Source organism: Camelus ferus, chromosome 8 (assembly GCF_009834535.1).
Source record: "Camelus ferus isolate YT-003-E chromosome 8, BCGSAC_Cfer_1.0, whole genome shotgun sequence".
NCBI classification, from domain to species: domain Eukaryota; kingdom Metazoa; phylum Chordata; class Mammalia; order Artiodactyla; family Camelidae; genus Camelus; species Camelus ferus.
The window spans coordinates 60,780,341-60,798,907 of record NC_045703.1 but is presented as its reverse complement, the minus strand read 5'-3'; the positions used below and the strand labels follow the sequence as shown (position 1 = coordinate 60,798,907).

The following is an 18,567-nucleotide window of genomic DNA, read 5'->3' as shown; positions in this document are numbered from 1 at the left end:
GAGACCAGCTGATTCGCTACATTACCTCTGCATCAGTGGCTTTGTATTTAAAGGGGCTCAGAGTCTGTGGTTCCACATTTTCAGAAAACTCAAGGTACAGAAAGTTGGTAAAGGTACAGAAAGTCTCATTATAGACTTAAAAAAAATCAGAAATGCAACAGCGAAGGTGAGAATGTAAAAATGAATCAGTGGTTTAGTGTTTATTCAGTAGAAAAAAATTTTAGAAGTGTATCCGGTCAGAAATATTTTGGAAGATAGACTATATAAAACATTCTAAAATGGCATGTGAATAACAGGAAGCTACCAAGTGCCCAGACACCCAGAGGAGGAAGAGGCGATGTGACTGACCACAGAGACAGAGACCAGAGATATGCGGCCGCAAGTCTGGCCACTACTGGAATGGGAGGAGGCAAGGAAGGGACTCTCCCCTGCAGCCTCTGGAGGGAGCGTGGCCTCTCTGGCACCTTGATTTTGGCCTAAATACCGATTTCAGACTTCTAGCTTCAAGAACTATGAAAGAATAAATTGCTGGTGTTTTAAACCACTGAGAAATTTGTTACAGCAGCATAAGGATTAAAAACCAAAAACACACACATCATAAGGGAGGGAGGGTAATTTTCTGCTCTTTATTAAACTACGAACGTTTCATTGTATTTACCCTTACTTAATTATTGGTAATAACACTTGGTCACCGGCTTCTCTTTGCTGATGATCATTGTTTATTGGTTTCCATTGTTGAAGAACAGAGGCTAAAGTTAAACATGCTACCAAAGTGACTTTAAAATAAAAATTAACCAGTTTGAATGTCTGATAAAAATGTCTTCTGTAGTGGAGAGAATTTCAAGTTCACTGCATTTGGTTAAAACGTCGCCGCTACCTTACAAGTTCTCATTTTTTTGCAACCAATAAGTAATACCATAATGGAGCCTTTTCTTTTTTCTTTGATGAATAATTTCTTATATATTAACCATGTATAGATTTAGAGTTGTTAGAAAAACTGTATTTTCCAGAGTTTGCTGAAATACTTATTATTTTCCTTAGTTCCAAAAAAAAAAAAAAAAAAGATCCCTAGATTCACCCTCCTCAAAAAATAGTACCCAGAAAACATTTCTTTTAAAAGGGAATTAATTTAGAATTACACAACTGTTAAGCTTCAAAACATTCCATTTCAGTTAGATAGGGGAGATTTAATTATTGCCATCTTTCACAGATGTTAAAGATGTCATCTTTAGATTTAATTATCACAATCTTTTATTTAAGCAGCCTGCCTTGGTTAAAGGGTTCCTGCCTTGGAAGTGGGAAAAGACAAGGGGGTCCACTTTACTCCGAGGATGACATGGGGTGATGAACTGAGGACCTTTTTCTTGAAGCACACTGGTGATGAACAAATGAATCATTTTGAGATGCTCCTTGAAAAGAAAGAATTTTAAGACCAAAGTCAGAGAGCCCAGGTGCTCCTCAAGGGAACGCTGAAACTCTGTGGTTTACAACTTGGGGATGAGGGGCCCTGTTCACAGAAGGGCTGCAGGCAGCAGCCACACTCAAGATTAATGTATGATTATTAAATCTCACTGAACATTCCTGCTGCAAAGGCAGTTTGGGGAAGAGTGAGCTCGTATTCTACTCCTTTCTGCGTGTTCAATTCAAGAAAAACAATTCTTTGGTAAGTAACTTAACATTAACAGCAGGGCCAGAGTCAACGTGATTCTGTACTAAACATCACTTTGCACATCAGAATGAAGTAAGGGAGTGTCTGAATTCTTTAGGAAACCTGCCAGGCTTTCTTGAGTTCATTTGACTCCTGCCAAGGCTCAGAAATATGATAAAGCTTGAAAATGAGAAACCAAAGGGGGAGAAAACCAAATCCCCAAATCCAATCATCTTCAAACAAAAGACAGCCCAGTAATGTCGCAGGATCAGTTTCCTTGGGGCAAACAACTTATTTTAATGAGTTCTATTTGGTAACATCCAAAAGAATGAATCATGCCCTTATTCTAACAACAGTGAAAGCAGGACCGGGAAGTCTTGGAAAGAAGGAGCAAAAGCTCAAATTTTGGTGATTTCCTGGCCCCTCCCCTCCATAGTAAGTCTCGCACAGTTTCCTGGAGGGTGAGTTAAGCAGGAAAGGTTAGAGAGGGGTAGGAAAGAAAGCAGCCCTCAACTTAGCGCTGTCTTCTTCCACATGGGACATATCTGCAACACGTTTCGCAAGGAGTGAAGATTGCGTTCAGAGAACGATCTGGCATCTCACCACGATGTGAACAAAGCACCCAACCAGATATTTCCTCTCCCGATGCCCAAATCTGCCCGAGCCGTCCTCCAAGCTCTAACACTTTTAATTTATGCATTTTTAATAGCCACAGACCTGTGACCGTTTGCAGGCATGGTCCCTGCCTGCTGTATGTGAGAGGGGACAGGAAGCAGAAGGAATGTCTGTGGGATCATTACACGGAGGAGTCCCCGGGAGGGAATGCTTGCTCTGTACAGTGGTTTTATCTTACGACACCCAATCATTTGCAATTGTTTGAGCAGGGTCAAGTGATGGGTTTTGAACCACTGCCCACCAAGCCCAGATAGTGCAGGATTTGGCAATTCACAAAGAAGAAAGAAGCCTTGGATAAGTGAGTGGGAAAATGTCATTCAATGAGAGAGCTAAGAGATAGCTCTAGTATACTTTGATTGAAAAGAATTTAGCTTTTAATACCCAAATAACTATCTAGTTATTGAAAAAAAAATCACCCAGTTATCCCCATATTACAGGTCTATTCAAATAGCTCGTTATCATCTTCTAGAAGGGGCCAGAATTCATTTACCCCATGACCAACATGGAAAGGGCATCTTTCTGGCTTGGGGCAGAAAGGATGGGGTGAGACCGAGAGTAAGCAGACCTGGGTTGAGTCTTGGCTTTTGTACTTATCAGCTGTGCAGACTTGAGCAAGTTGTTGACCTCTCTGGGCCAGAGTTTCTGCAGCTCTGAAATAACACCACTACCTATTACACTGGGTTGGTGCCAGCATGACAAGTGACCAGGGACGGCAAAGCAATTCAAGCCCTAGCTTTGGAACAAGAAGCAGGGCTGAGCAGTGGAAAGACAGTACTACCCCTCGGCCGTCTGGTGGATCTCAGACATCCCCCAGCTACCCCCTCTCAGTGACCTAACCTCTTAGGACAACACTGACCCAAAGGGTCTGGGGACCACTCATGAGAGGTGCTTAGCACAGTGCCTGGCCCATTGGAGGACTGACCACAGAGTCACCACAGGCCAGTGTCCGGACTCCCAACCCCTGCTTTAAATAAAGTCTTTAAACAAACCCCAGAGGAATACTTGTCGGGGAACACACATTCCTAAGGACATGCCCCTGGCGTTACCTGAGTCTTAACTGCACTAATTAAGGTACAACTGGGTTTATATGACCTACTTGGACAGCACATGAAAATGGACCAACAGGCTGGAAAAATACTATGTCCAAGAGAGATGAAAGAACTGCACACACTTGTTCTGGAGAAAAATGACAAGTGGCAGAAATGGAGCACAGTGGGTTGACCCGACAAGGGGGATCCGTCAGGACAGGGGTCAACTTGAAGTTGGAGAGGAATGATATTGTGTTTTCCCAAGGCCTGAATGGGAAATCCAAAACATTCACACACACATACACACACAGTCGTATCAAAAGACCGAAACAGCTCTGTTATCAACGCTCGAGTTCATGGGCTTCTCTGTGAAATGAGTCTCCGAGTCTGTTTCCTGGAGTTTCCTTTTTCAGAAATGACAGATATGAAATGTGGTTGTGGTTATAACTGAATACACCTCCCACTCCCCAGCAAAAACAAACAAACAAACAAAAACCAAACGCACACACAAACCACACCAGACACCACACACACAACCAAAACCGAGTAATCCCATACTTCGTTTTAATGTAATTTCACATAAGATGAGAATCAGAACCTAAGTCTTTAGTATTTTAGTAACAAAGGCTTAAAAAAGAAAAAATATCTCCCTGTGTTGACTCTGGAAGTGAAACAAACAAAAGTGAGAGTCCCGTGTGTCTGGCTGGCTTAGGGCCGTGACTCGGAGACAACTGGAAGGAAGGGTCTTTAGGTCAAGTGAGGTCATCTGGAGGGTCCAAAATATGCTGGCAGGGGGAGGGGTGCTGGGCTAAGGAACAGGAGTGAGTGGGGAGAAGGACCCAGGGGTGTTCGGGGGGAAGGAATGTGTCTTGGGAATCTGGTGAGGACATGCTTGATGTATGGGATGGGAAAGCAGCTCCAAGTCTCTACAACTTCTGACTGGGAGTTTTCCAGGGAGGAGGATTAGGAGGCGGTCATTTTTCTTCATGATGGGAAGCTAGGACAGAAGCCAGCAGGTGTGGCTGCAGGGCTGAGGGGCAGACATGAGTAAGACCAGACGCGCCCAGCTCCACGTCAAGCCCGACCTTCTTAAACTGGGGACCATGAGTCCTCAAGGGCTCTGGTTTCCACTGCCCTGTCCTTCCTGTGACTCACAGGACCCTCTCAGTTAGAAGATCTGTCCTATCTCTATGGACTTTTCAGGTGGTATAAGAGCGCCATCCGCCTGTGGTGCTATGGCCAAGTGTTATGAACCCACGGTGTCCCCAAAAGGTACGTGGGAGTCCCGACTCCCAGTACCCATGACAGTGACCTTAACTGGAAACAGGGTCTCTGCAGATACACTCAAGTTAAGATGAGGTCAATAAGGTGGGCCCTAACTCAGTGGGACTGGTGTCCTTTCAAGAAGAGGATGTCACGTGAAGACAGAGATGCACAGGGAGACAGAGGAACACCAAGGATGGATGGCCACCACCAGAAGCTGGGAAGAGGCCGGGAGGGATTCTCCTGGAACTTCAGAGGGTGCACAGCCCGGCTGACACCTTGACTTTGGACTTCTAGCTTCCAGAACTGTGGGAGAAGAAATTTCTGTTGTTTAAGTCACTCAGTTGTGACACTGTCATAGCAGCCCCAGAAAAGGGACACACGGAGATTCCTCTACCACATGATCCTAACTCCGTACCAAGAGATATGCGGGAGGAAGGTATGGTTGGTAAAGCTGATGACAGCAGATATGAGTTTTAATTCTAGAAGAAGAATAATGAGTTTAAGGGGGCTCCGTTGTTCTTGCTAGAGATGCCTTAGATATATCTACATTCAGAGATGCTGTGGCTGGCTTACTTCACTGGAGTTGAGTCTGGGCACAGCAAGGGCCTCTGTCCTGACCACCTGACTGAACATCCACACCCGGGAGTGACCAAGGTCACGGCTGTTATTAGGTAGGAATTCACAGTAACCAAAGTCAGGAGATTACTTATCAGACCATTTTTGTAATGAGTATCAGAAAAACAAAACCAAGTTTTAAGATCTGAACCAGGAAAAAATGAAAGAAAAAGTTAAAAAAGAAAAAAAAGAAAAAAGCAGCAGTCTACCTGCACTGGGTCCTGTGAACGTCCTGTTCATCTAGAACAAGCCTTTGACTTGCTCTGTTTCCGTATCAAGATCTATGTCATAAAAGCAGGGCCGGGTCGGCAGTCCGGGCATGGTGCTCATCTAGGGGAGAGAACAAAAGATCATATGTTAGTCAGCGCTGCCATGCAGCCACCACGAACAATGTGCATCCAACGACATAAATTAACCATATAATTCAGTTCAGCCTCCTATAACTTAAGGTTATATATATATATATATGTATCTCTTTAAATTCACCATCTGCTATTTCAATCTTTGTTGAAGGCAATGAAATCCATGCCCCCGTGGTCCCACGGTACACTGTAGCTCCAAAACAGTGATTTTCAAGCCTTTTTTCTAAGTCAAATCTTCATGCAGAAGCCCCTCTGGCTGAAGGGGACGGTGGGTGTGGATGGCCTCCTGCTCACCCCCAACACACATTTTGGTAAAATCGAGAACTCTTGGGGCACAGTTGGAAAGCTCCTGTTTTCCAGACAGGAATGATGCTGGTCTACCTGACGAGCAATAATCGTTGTTCATTGAGGACTTACTACGTGCTACGCACTGTGTAGGTGTTTTACTTTTTTCATCATCCAACAAACTCTATGAAGTAGGTACTTTTATCGTTTCCATGTTACAAGGAAGAATATGGAGGTTTAGAGATGTTAAATCATTTGCCCAAAGCCACACAGGTAATAAGCAGCAAAAGGGGAAATTTGACTCGATGACTGCAATCTCGAATTGTTTAACCACCACCACCACCACCACCGCTGGGATGCTCTATGGCACTCTGAATTTTACATTGATAACTTAAGTTCTCTGTCACTCATAGGAATAGGCACTAATTTTAGCCTCACTTTATTGATGATGACAGATGATATTTAGGCACAAAGGCATGTGCTCAAGGACACACAGCTAGTCAGTGGTGCAGACGATTAAAACCAGGCCCACACTCTTCACTGCTCTGCTGCACTGTGGCCAGATCAGCGTTTTCCCAAGGGCACCCTTTATCCACCTGCATCAGAAACCCTTGGTGAGCTGGGGAAGACTGCCGGTTCCACCGGTGATGCTCACACCCTTACACACGGGTCTCAGGCCTCAAGTGGGAGGCTCCTGCATAAGCCACTCTTTATGGATTTTAATATTTCCTACTGTGCTTTAACAGTGCACGTGTCATACAATAGATGCTCATAGAACAGTGATGCATCCAGTCGCCTGGAAGAAAGCTATCTGGTTCTGCTTAGCCTGGCTCCTTGGAGGACTAAGTGCTGTGTCATGCAAAACTCCTGCCTGACCTGGCCAGACACCAGGCGGAGGAGACAAGGCTGTGATCAGCTAGCGCTTAATGGGGCTGCTTCTCCCCTGCCCCCTTACCCCCACCCCCCGGACAGGCAAAAAGTTCTCAATGAAAAAAGAAGCCAGATAAGGCCTCTGTAACAGATCTCAGCTTTCTCACTCCCCACATCCCTTCTGTAGTGACTCAGGATTTCCCTGTCTGCCACCTACTTCCCCCTCCAGGATATTGATAGACTCTTGCTATCCCGACTGGGGTCTGTGGACCAGTAGCATCAGCATCACTCATGAGCTTGTTGGAAATTCAGAACCTCAGGGCCCACCCCAGGTAGAACCAGAATTTGCAATTTCAGCACATCCCTAAGAGACTCGTGTGCATATTACCACCAGAGAAGCCCTGGCTTAGACAACACGGCCCAGGATGCCCCCAGCTTTCCCTTTAGCACCAGGAAAGGAGCTCCATGGGGACAGGGGCGAGGTGGTGAGGAGGGGGGGTGAGGAAAGCCCTTTCACCCGAGATGAAGTGCTGCTGCTTCTCCCCTGGCTGAGCTGCAGGTCGGGGAGGAAATCTGTGCACCCGCGGCCTCATTAACCACCTGGGCTGTAAGAGTGCGCGTGAGGATGGTCCACGTGGCCGGACGCGTAAAACACTGATAGATGGTGGCTGACGCCTGTCTTGCTAATTGCACAGGATTGTACTCTATGTACATTATGGGCTAAATATGCTTCTGAGACCTGCCTGGAATATAGGTACAATTCATAGCATGTCTTCAGGAAAATGTACTCTGGATTTCAAGCAATTAACCACAAATAACGTTTTGGCACACAACCTGCTTGTTGGTGGGGACTTTCTGTACTTTCAAACTTTAGGTATGTGGATGGCCACTTATCTTCCTGCAGTTTCTGTTTCTAGCAGGGGGATAACATTTTTCTCTGCTTACTACAGTGGCTGCTCCCAGGAGACCCCAGAAAGAAACCCACGCTTAATGTTTTAGCACTGAGACATCAAACACAAAGGACATTGGTGGGAACCGTTCATATTTTTTCTGGTTGCCTGGGCTACAAACTCACACCAGTGACTCTACGGGCATTTTCCTACCTAACTGCATTCTGACATGAGCATTTTGAGATGCCTTTATAATCTGTCTAAGGACATGGATTTGGAAAAAGGAACCAGTGTTTTATAGTTTAAGAGAAAGAAACGAGTGATCATATTCAACCAGAGTGATGCTGCCCCATCTCTTAAATTAACTCTGGATCCAAGGCGTCTGGGTAAGGCTGTCACCCAGACTTTACAGGCATTACTTCTGAGGCAGATTTAAATCCACAGGAGGCAAGAAGACGTGAAGGCAGTGCATCTGGGCCCACCTGACCAAAGCTACAGTGGAAGCTTCTATGGTGGGTAACACAGTTGCACTGACTGCTTGTTTATATGCTGTTTCTACAGACGTGAAAATTCAACTTTCCACCATTAACTTTTAGCTAGTTCAAGACCAAGACCGACAAAGGTAGTGTGATTCGTGTGCTTCCTGGAGTTGAGCCACTGGCTGCAGTGACTTAAGAGTAGGTGTCTCTCTGATACTGTCACAAAACTGGGAGTTTTCCAAAGTAGCCGGAAGATTAAATGCCTGGAAGTCGGAAATGTCTCTCCTCTATTTTCAACTTATTTCTCTCAAATAGAGGGAGAGTGAGTTCAGTCAGAAGGCTCCCATGCTCCTTTCCGATGATGCAATTGTCGCTTCCACAAATCATGACCACTTATTTGGGATGAGCAAACGACAGACAAGGAAGCACATGGAGCCTGCAGAGCTGAGGGACTCCCAGCCCTGCGGACAGAGCCACCTCCAGCCAGTCTACTCTGGAAATAAAAGTCCTGCCGAGCAGACACAGTACAGAATTCTGTTAACAAGACCTTACAGTCTCACAGTCAGATTCTCTCCCAGTAAAAACCTCCGTTATCAAAGGATTGTGGCCCCCAGACAAGAGTCAGTGCAGCACTAAGGAAAGAATTCGGACAGCCCTTGGGAGGTGACCTCTGGCCCAGGCCTGGGGTCAGTGGTGATCCACGGTGACTTTATTTGTGTGCCCCCTACGATGACCTCCTGCTTAAAATAACGAGGGGCCACTAGATTGTACTTACCTGTCACGGTGTAGTAATGGATTCTTTTACAAAGGCTGAAAAGCATGGGCTTTTGCCCTTCGTGCCCCTAATTTTAACTACAATGAATCTTCCATATCTGTGATTTCGGGCTGAGCTCATATTGGAGAAATGATGAGCTGTGGGATTAGCTTTTATAAACATTCATTAAGACTAGTAAACAGAAAATATTCATATATCTAAAACGTGTCATTAAGAAGTAACAGTAAGGGAGGAGGGTATAGCTCAGTGGCAGAGTGCATGCTTAGCATGCATGAGGTCCTGGGTCTGGTCTCCAGTACCTTTAAAAATAAATAAATAAATAAATAAAAAAAACCCCAGTTGCCTCTTCCCAAAAAAATTTTAAAAAAATCTTAAAAATATAAAAACTGAGTAGAACACTTTTAGAATGAGTAGAAAAACTACCAAAAAATCTGTTCCAAAAAATGATAGGATCATACTTAGCCACTTAACCAAAATATTGTTGTAATTTTGTTGTGTTTGAGAAATAATTTCTTCCTTCAATTTAATTTTTTTGGGGGGAGGAAATTAGGTTATTTATTTATTTATTTTAATGGAGGTACTGGAGATGGAACCCAGGACCTTGTGATGCTAAGCATGCGCTCTACCATTAGCTACACTCTCCCCCTGAAATAATTTCTTTTCTGACTTCTGCTTCAATTTACTGCTTTTTCCAACTGGATAAACCATCCAGTTTTACATTAATTCAGAACAGAAATAAGCATTTTAATCCACATCTATTTTGTTCCTTCAGTTCATGATCTGAAATGGAACCCCTTCTACACGTTTCTTTCTGCCACCAACAGATGACTGAACACATGTGATCTCATTTCAAAAATTTAAGAACAGAGAGGATGTGGAGAAAAGGGAACCCTCTACATTGTTGGTGGGAATGTAAATTGGTGCAGCCACTATGGAGAACAGTATATAGGTTCCTTTAAAAACTAAAAACAGACTTACCATATGATCCAGCAATCCCACTCCTGGGCATATATCCAGAAAAAAGGAAAAATCTAATTAGGAAAGATATGTGCACCCCATGTTCATAGCAGCACTAGTGACAATAGCCAAGACATGGAAGCAACCTAAATGTCCATCCACAGATTAATGGATAAAGAAGATGTGGGGTGTATATATATATATGAATATTACTTAGCCATAGAAAAGAATGAAATAATGCCATTCACAGCAACATGGGTGGACCTAGAGATTATCATACTAAGTACAGTAAGTCAGACAAATATCATATCACTTATATATGGCATCTAAAAAATGATGCAAATGAACTTATTTATAAAACAGAAACAGACCCACAGACACAGAAAACAAACTTATGGTTACCAAAGGGGAAGGGGGGGAGGGATAAATTAGGAGTTTAGGATTAATATATACACACTACTATATATAAAACAGATAAACACAGGGAACTATATTCAATATGTTTTGTGTGTGTGTATATATATATAAAATATAGTATGTGTATACCTATAATGGAAAAGAATCTGAAAAGGAATATATGTAAAACGAAATCACTTTGGTGTACACCTGAAACATTGTAAATCAACTATACTTCAGTAAAAAAAATTTTAAAACAACCAAAAAACTATAATGGTTAACTTACATGATGTAATTTAAATAAAAAAAGATTCTTTTTGATGAAATAACTCAAAAATTTAAACTGTTGGGCAAAAGTATTTTCTGAATTGAATATACAGTACCTGGCAATATCAGGCCTGCTATAAGTATCTTTTTAAACAGATGTGTAAAATGGAGAATTAGAGGATTAGAGAATTGGGAAACAAAGAAAGCTTCTTGAGGACTGGGTGTTCTGTTTCTTCCCTTCTCCTTCTTTGGACAGAAACATTTATGTCGAATGGTCATTTAGATAATTAAACAAACTACCCTGAGACGATGCATGAGGGAAAATGGTTGGTATAAACATCAAGTGACTGAAAGGAGAGAAGGGAGAGAGATTAAAATTCATTACAGTGAAAACAGTGCTGCTACCATTGCCTTGGTGGAGATGGATGTTCTGAGACCTTTTTCTGGGTGAGGTCACATCCATCTGCATAGTCTGTGACTGCTTTCAAACGGTGACCTCTGCTTCGTAGCCAGGGATACCCTGGGGGCTGGGAGGGTGTCCTGTCAGAGCGCACTTACCTTTCCTGGGGGCCAGTGAGTGCCTGTTACTGTGCGAAAGGACATAGTGATGTTTCATTCAACCCACAGTCCTTTGCTGAGCACTCAGTGTGAGGACACCAAGGTGACCAGGACCTGGTCCCTGCTTCCAGAGGGACAGACCATTAAGTAGACCATTTGGGTCAAGTCGCCTTTACTTTTTAGTTAAAAAAAACTTTTTCATTCTTCGCTTTTTATATAAAAAGAATGAACATAATAAATTCTTAATGGATGACTTTCTAAGATGGAAGTCAAGTTCAATTACAGTAAAGATGACCATATTGTGCCAGTTTTACAGAGCTCAGACTATTCCATTTTATTTCAATGGCCTTGAATAAAAGACTAAGCAGGTAGAGTGACTTTTCTCTTCTTTTGTAAAGGAAACTATAACTTTCTCTTAGTGGTAAGAAGCCTGTTCTAAACGAACTTTTCGATTAGTTTTAAAAAACTTACTTTCAACAATATATACTTTAAAAAAGTTACTTTCAACAGAGAAGTAAAAAACAGTAGAACTAAAAAGCCAAGTCCTGTTCCTCTAATACTACTCCCCAGAGGTGACCCCGTAAACAACTTCTTATGCAAACTCCCAGGTAATTTTCTATTTTTATAGAAGCCATGAAACTGTGTAACATATATTTATATAGTCATGTACAGAAATTGGATAATTCCACATGTACAATTCTGAAATCTGATTTTCAGGGAGATTAAAACTTAAAATAGGTAATTGGGGTAATTTCTAAACAAAGGAATGTGGCTGGAGTGGGGAGACTCATGAACAATTATCACCAACACATTGTCCAGTTGACCCTTGAACCGCGTGGGGGTCAGGGGCACTGATGGTCTGCACTGTTGAGAATCCTCCTATAATTTATAGTTGGCCCTCCATATCTGCGGTTCCTCACCACCTGCAGATTCAACCAACACAGATCGTGGATGAGGTAGGACTGTCATAGATTGAAAAAAATCCGTGCAGAAGTGGACCCGTGTGGTTCCAACCCTTGTTGTTCAATGACCAACTGTGTATGTAAAGTCAATGGGCCCTGCCTTTTGGCAAATGAGAAATTAGGGAGAGTTCTTTGGAAGAAAAGAAAAATAAATGTGAAACAGAAGGGTCTGACTGACTGGATGTTGACAAAGGAAATGAAGAAGTTGGCACCTTTTTTGCACTGCCTCATGCATTAGCTAAAGAACTCAAACATTACAAAGGACTAACAGTTTGAAGTTCAAAGACCACTATGCATTTGAGAAGCCTTTTTCTCCACCAAATAATTTATTTTCCTTTACCTGTTCTAATTTTCAGGATGGCATCCTTAGCTTTCAACTGTGGTTGCCAGGAACACCCCATGCTGGCTTGCTCAGCAAGACACTGTCCTTCCTGTCCCCAAACCTGGAAGACCAGAGGTGGCACAAAGCAGTCCCAGGGTCTCTCTCTGTTGTTCTCCAGGTGCTGACTTCATCCTCAAGCTTCCTGCTCTGCGTGGGCAGCTCCAGGCCAGACAGCCACACCCCGTGATACCGAATGCAAGAAAGAATGTCATCTTCAGTGGCTCCTTATTTTTTCCCTCCTCAATTCCTTTCTTTTATTTACCAATTTTCAAAGCAATAATTTGGTGCCCTGGCAACTCCAATGGTAACATCTCTGGGACTCCACTAAGCACTTTCCATGCACTGTATCTCATTTAATCCTACAACCCCACAAGGTCAATGTTATCATTGTTCCATTATCCCCTTTTTGATTAGGAAAATAAGACAAGGAAAAGCATAATACTGTGCCCCCAAATCACACAGCTGACAGCTGGTGGAGCTGGAATTCAAATGCCGACAGTGTGACTTCAAAGTCCCAGTGCTAACCACTGATCCCAACTGCCTCCCTTACACCACGGCATTTAGTGTCGGAGAAATACGCGGGCTTCAACCACACTAAGAAATGTTATGAGCTACCTCTGCAGTGGGGATACATGTCCCATCAAGCTACTGAGATTTCGGCTACAGTATTCATGCCAATAAATTTACATGAATTTGTAAGGCAAGTTCATTTACTTTATAATTTTAGTCTTGCTGCCTTTTAAACTTTAATATTTATTCAAGAATATGTTACACAGGTTACACCCGGAGGAGTATCTTTCCAAATTACATCTTAAAAAACTAGTCATAGGAGTCAGCAGTGAGGAAATAGTCCCTTAAGACTGTTACAATTTTTTCCAAAATGATACACATACAGTTACATGTAGACTTTTTCTTTAAAAATAATAGGCTGGCTACTTGATAAGGATGAGTTGTAAAACATGGGTTACTTATTCCCATCTGAAAAGTGTAAATAGTAAATATCCACTGAAATAACCTAAAAGCCACATCAATTGGTCCTTAAAAAATTTCAGGGAAAATATTCCATAACTATGTTTGGAATTTGCTCTGGGAACTAGTTTTGGTGGGCTGGCAAAATACAAGACAGACAGTTCTAGAACATCGCCACTGTAGCTCAACCAATTGGTTCCCCTATCACTTACATGCTTTGTTTTTATTCATTACCAAAATGATGCATAAAGGCCACACCCACACAGGCATTACACTGGTCACATTCCACTCCTCCTGTTTCCACTGGGGAGCCGTGGAGATTCTTCCCCACCTTGCCTCACTTCACCGTAAGGACCACAGCTAAGCCTGGTCACAGCCCTGTAAGGCAGGTGGGATGGGAGAGGCCTTCGCAGCCGCACTGACAGGTGCGGAAACGGTCTCAAGGCAGTTGTGTGACTTTCCCGGGGGCCAATTACAAATGGGGCTGACGAGTGCAAAGGCTGGAAGAGGTAACCCAAGTCTGATGGGGAGTGGTAACCCAGGTGACTCTGCGGGGTGGGGGGAAGGGCCCGTCCCTGCACCGGCTGCGTACCTGGGTAAGCTACTTCACTGAGCAGGGCTTACATCTGGAGATACAGTGTGAATATAAACAGGGCTACACTGTGGGCTCCATTTCAAAATAAAGTGAGATAAAGTAAGAAAAGACCCTAGTTTAGAGTTTAATACACAGTGGATACAAGTGTTATTTTATTTCAGAAGATAATTATGTAGTTGTCTCTATGAAGTGAGTGCTGTAAGCTATTTCTGATAGGATCAGCAAGAGGAAACGAAAACAAATCTGATCCATGTCTAATTATATGTTTCTTTTATAAGAAAAAAGGGTTCATTAGTTTTATGAGATTCCCCCCCCTAATTTTTCTGGCTCTATAAACAATGAAAAAAGCTACTTTCTGTCATTCCTGCTCATGACAATCAAGTCTGATGCTAAACCCAATAACCGAGACCTAAATATCAAGCAAACAGGGGCCTCTGATGGATGACAAATATTATTTTGAGAAACCTTCAAGTGTAATGAGAGATTCAAATAGGTATGATTTTCAACTGAGTTCAGTCTCTAGGAAAAGAAAAGATCACTCTCTGTGTTGACCAAAGAAGATGTTCTGAAGGGCAGAGGCACGAATTCAGGTCTTCACACAAACCTGGCAGTGTGTTCATCCACCAGCCTTTCGATGGACAGGTGGCATGCCAGGAGACACTCCGCCAGCTTTGGCAAAACAAAGCAATTAAATAATGTTTCATTGTTTGAAAACCCAGTATCAAGTAATCAAATTCTGGTTTCTGAGAAGCTCATCTTTGGAAAATTAACTGTGATGTTCTGGGCATGTGTTTTATCCCAAGGTCCTACTGGCAATTAAATCATTATTCTGTAACCCTTTTAAGAGAGAAGACAGAGGGGCAGGGAAGAGGAGGAGGAGGAAGGCGTGGGGGATGGAAAGCTGGCTTTCTTCGCTGAGCTGGTCTTTTTCTCCAAGGAGCTTGTGCTTGAAGACATAGCTGCCCTGTAATTTAGCATTTCCCTTTGCTTTTCCCCCTCCCCTCGCCCCCTTCTGACCCCTGCAAGGCTCCTCCCCAGAGATAATAAGCTGCTGCGGCAGGAAAATATAACAAGACGGAGGGAAATTGTATCCGTTATTTTAATGTCCCCTTTATGGTTCTCGTGGGACAGAGGCAAAGGAGTGAGTGGTCTGAGAGAGCCTGGGAGCAGGGGGAGGGGCGGGGGAGCGGCCTCATGGAATGTTCACTAACGGCCACTTGGCTGGCTAAGGCTTGATGAGGAAGCTGATTTAGGAAGAATTCATGACCACTCTGCCACCGAAGTTAACTATACCAGAGGCCTCCACTGTTCTGCCATCTCTTTGTTTTTTCTTTTTCTATTTTGCTTTTAGGTGGTTGAGACCAGATCCCAGTTGAATGCTCAGGACCTCAGACTGGGTCTAGAAGTGATTTACGGTATGTTATGGACTGGATCCCCCCGACCCAACCATATGTTCAAGCTGCAACCTCAATCATGACTATTTGGAGATAAGGCCTTAAAGAGCCAGGTCTCCGGAGAAACCAGCCCTGCTGACACCTTGGTCTTGGACTTCTGGTCTCCAGACCTTGGAGAAAATAAACTTCTGTCATTTGAGCCATCCTGTCCGCGGTACTTTATCACAGCAGGCCTAGCGACGCATCATACTTGTGGGGGTACTTCCTTCCCTCTGCAGACTTTCATGAATATCCACAAACATACAAAAAAAAAAAAAAAAAAGTGTTTCCCCACATTACCTTTCTCCAGTTTCTGGACTGAAAGAGCCCTAACTAGTCCTACGTGTAAAGGCTCCTCCAAACAGAACGCTTTCTCGTCACAAGGGCAGACGACAATTAAAGGAGTTCGTGGGCGCAGATCCTGCCTGCGAAGTACACACCTGCTGCCCCTCCCTCGGAGCCCCTCCTGGGTGTCTCCCTCCTCATGTGGCTTCCCCAACACGGTAGGGACCCTGCAGCCGCCAGACCTGCTTCCTCTGGATTAAGGCAGTGGAAGAAAAATCACTGTGGGCCAACAATCTTTAAATCATTCACAAATCATGCACCTTTCTCTCTGTTTCTCACGAACACACAGCATGTATGAAAAACAAGGAGAAACACCAGGAGAGCAAGATGATGGATTCCTTTTTCGTAAATTTAATTTTTATCGAAGTAAATCATGGACGCGGCTTAAAAGGTCATGTTGTTCCTCAAGGCAGACTATAAAAAATGATAGTTCCCCGTCCACCGCTGCCCCACCCCAACTGTATTCCAACTCCTCAGAGGCAACCACTATCAATTCTCAGCTTTTTCTTTTTTATCAGCACCGCTTTCTTGATTTGCAACCTCAGATGTTATCTGTTGGCTTTCTAATACAGAAGATGAGGATTTAGCTCCTTTACATCCTATTACCCGTGCTCCCCCACTTCCACTTTCCAGCGCTCAAATATAAAGCTATCATTACCTTCAGTCAGATCAGGATTTACTAGAACATGTAAATATTATTCACAGTAGGGCCATCATATATGTTATGACTGCATTCCCATTCTTGTACAACTCCTGTTTCTCTGAGAGTTAATAACTGTCTTGCATCTTCATTAGCTTAGCTTTCTATATGCCCATCATTCATGCACTAATGCATGCTGACAACCCAGGTCATCCCTTCGGATGCCCACGCATGAGATGAGTTCTCCTTGCAGCCACCCTGCTGGCGCCCTTCATCCTGTAGGCCTGACAGGCTGTGCAGTATGATCTCCCTTTGCTTCGATCCTGGCGAGTCCCTTCTACTGTCTCTCCTTCCGTTTGTTGTATGAGAGTGGGGTGGATATACACTAGGGTGACTCCCTGTAATGTTCTCTCCTGGAGCGCAGGTGAGACCTGTGATTTACTTCTAACCAGGAGAACACGGCAAAGGTGATGGGGTCCCTCTGTTTTAGCAGACTCAACTTTCCCCGATGCTGGCTTTTTGGTAAACTACCATGTTACGACAGGGCCTAAGAAAGCCACGTGGTAAAAACCACAAGTAGCCTCTAAGACTTAACAGTAGCTTCCAGCTGACAGCCAGCAAAAGGCTGGGCCCTCAGATCCACATCTGCAAGGAACTAAAATCTGCCAACAACCCTGGGAGCTTGGAAGAGGATCCCCAGCCTCCTATAAGACCACTGCCCCAGGTGATCGCATTACTGCGGCTGGAAGCAGGCAACTTAGTGAAGCTGCGTTTGGACTCCTGACCTGAGGCCAACTGTGAGATAACAAACATGCTGCCTTAAAGCTGCTAAATTTGTGGTCATTTGTTATGCAGCATAGAAAAAGAAATTAATGCACTTATCTTTAAAAGTCTTTTAAACAATTTTGTATCTACTTTTAGCAATTTTATTTAAACTGATTGCATTACTTAGCAGCCTGGCATACAATAAACTGCACATGTTCAAGTGTAAAGTTTACTGTGTGCTGTTACAAAACAAGCTGCTGCGCACATTCACATACAGACGCTACGTGGACACGCTCCATTCCTCTTGAGTCAGTACTTAGGAATGGAACGGCTTGGTCATATGGTAGGTACATGTTTAGCCTTTAAAGAAACTACCAAATTGTTTCCTAAAGGGGTTGCACTATCATATATCCTACCAGCACTGATAAGAGTTCCCGTTGTCTTCACATCCTCGCCAACATTTGGTATAGTCAGTCTTTTCAATTTTAGATACTTTAATAGCTATGTAGTAGTGTCCCACTGTGGTTTTTATTTGCATTTTCCTAATGACTAATGATGATGAACATTTTCATGTGTTTATCACCCATATACAATTCCTCATCAGACAGATGATCTGCAAATGTTTTCTCCCTCTCTTTGGCTTATTTAGTTTCCAAATACTTGGGGTTTTTCCAGGTGTCTTTCAGTTTTGATCTCGAATTTAATTCCACTGTGGTTAAAGAACATATTTTGTGTGACTTGAATCCTTTAACGTTTATTGAGAATTAATTTGTGGCCCAGAATACGGTCCGTTTGGCAAATACTCTGCATTTGAAAAGAGTGTGCATTCTGCTGTTGTTAGGTAGTGGTCTTTTAATCCAGTTACATCAAGTTGGATTATAGTGTTGTTCAAGACTTCTAATATCGTCATTAACTTCGTTTACTTGTTCTGGAGGAGTTTTAAAATCTCTTACTATATTTGTGTCTACTTTTCCTCACACCTTTCCTTCATCTATATGAAAGGTTTGTTATTAGCTGCATAAACACTTAGGATTGTTACGTCCTGTTGATGAAATGACCTCTTTATAAATTTGTAACAACTCTCTTTATCCTTGTTGATATTATTTGTTCTACTTCTGTTTTGACACCAATCCAGCTTTCTTTTGATCGGTATTAGCATTTTCCCAGCCCTGGTCTTTTAACCTACTTATGTCTTGACATTTAAAATGAGTTTCTTTTTGGCAGTATATAGTTAGATTTTGCATTTTTAAACAATCTGACAATCTTTGTTTTTTAATGTAGGCATTTAGACCATTTATATGTAATGTGATTAATGATAATGGTCAGGTTTAAATCTACTGTCTTGTTACTCTTTTTCTTTCCATCTTATCTATTCTTTGTTCCTTTTCTCTTTTTCAGCTTTGGA

The 18,567-nt window shown here is 43.0% G+C and overlaps 1 protein-coding gene across 2 annotated transcripts in view; it reads right to left on the bottom strand.

Moving 5' to 3' along the window:
* MTHFD1L (methylenetetrahydrofolate dehydrogenase (NADP+ dependent) 1 like) overlaps positions 1 to 18,567 on the bottom strand; it is a 167,372-nt gene that overhangs the window by 1,798 nt on the left and 147,007 nt on the right. For both annotated transcript variants that reach the window (XM_032485168.1, XM_032485170.1), the window contains one exon: positions 5,442 to 5,562. In XM_032485168.1, coding sequence (XP_032341059.1) covers positions 5,473 to 5,562 — 90 coding nt within the window. In that variant the 3' untranslated portion in view covers positions 5,442 to 5,472. The remainder of the gene's footprint in view (positions 1 to 5,441; positions 5,563 to 18,567) is intronic.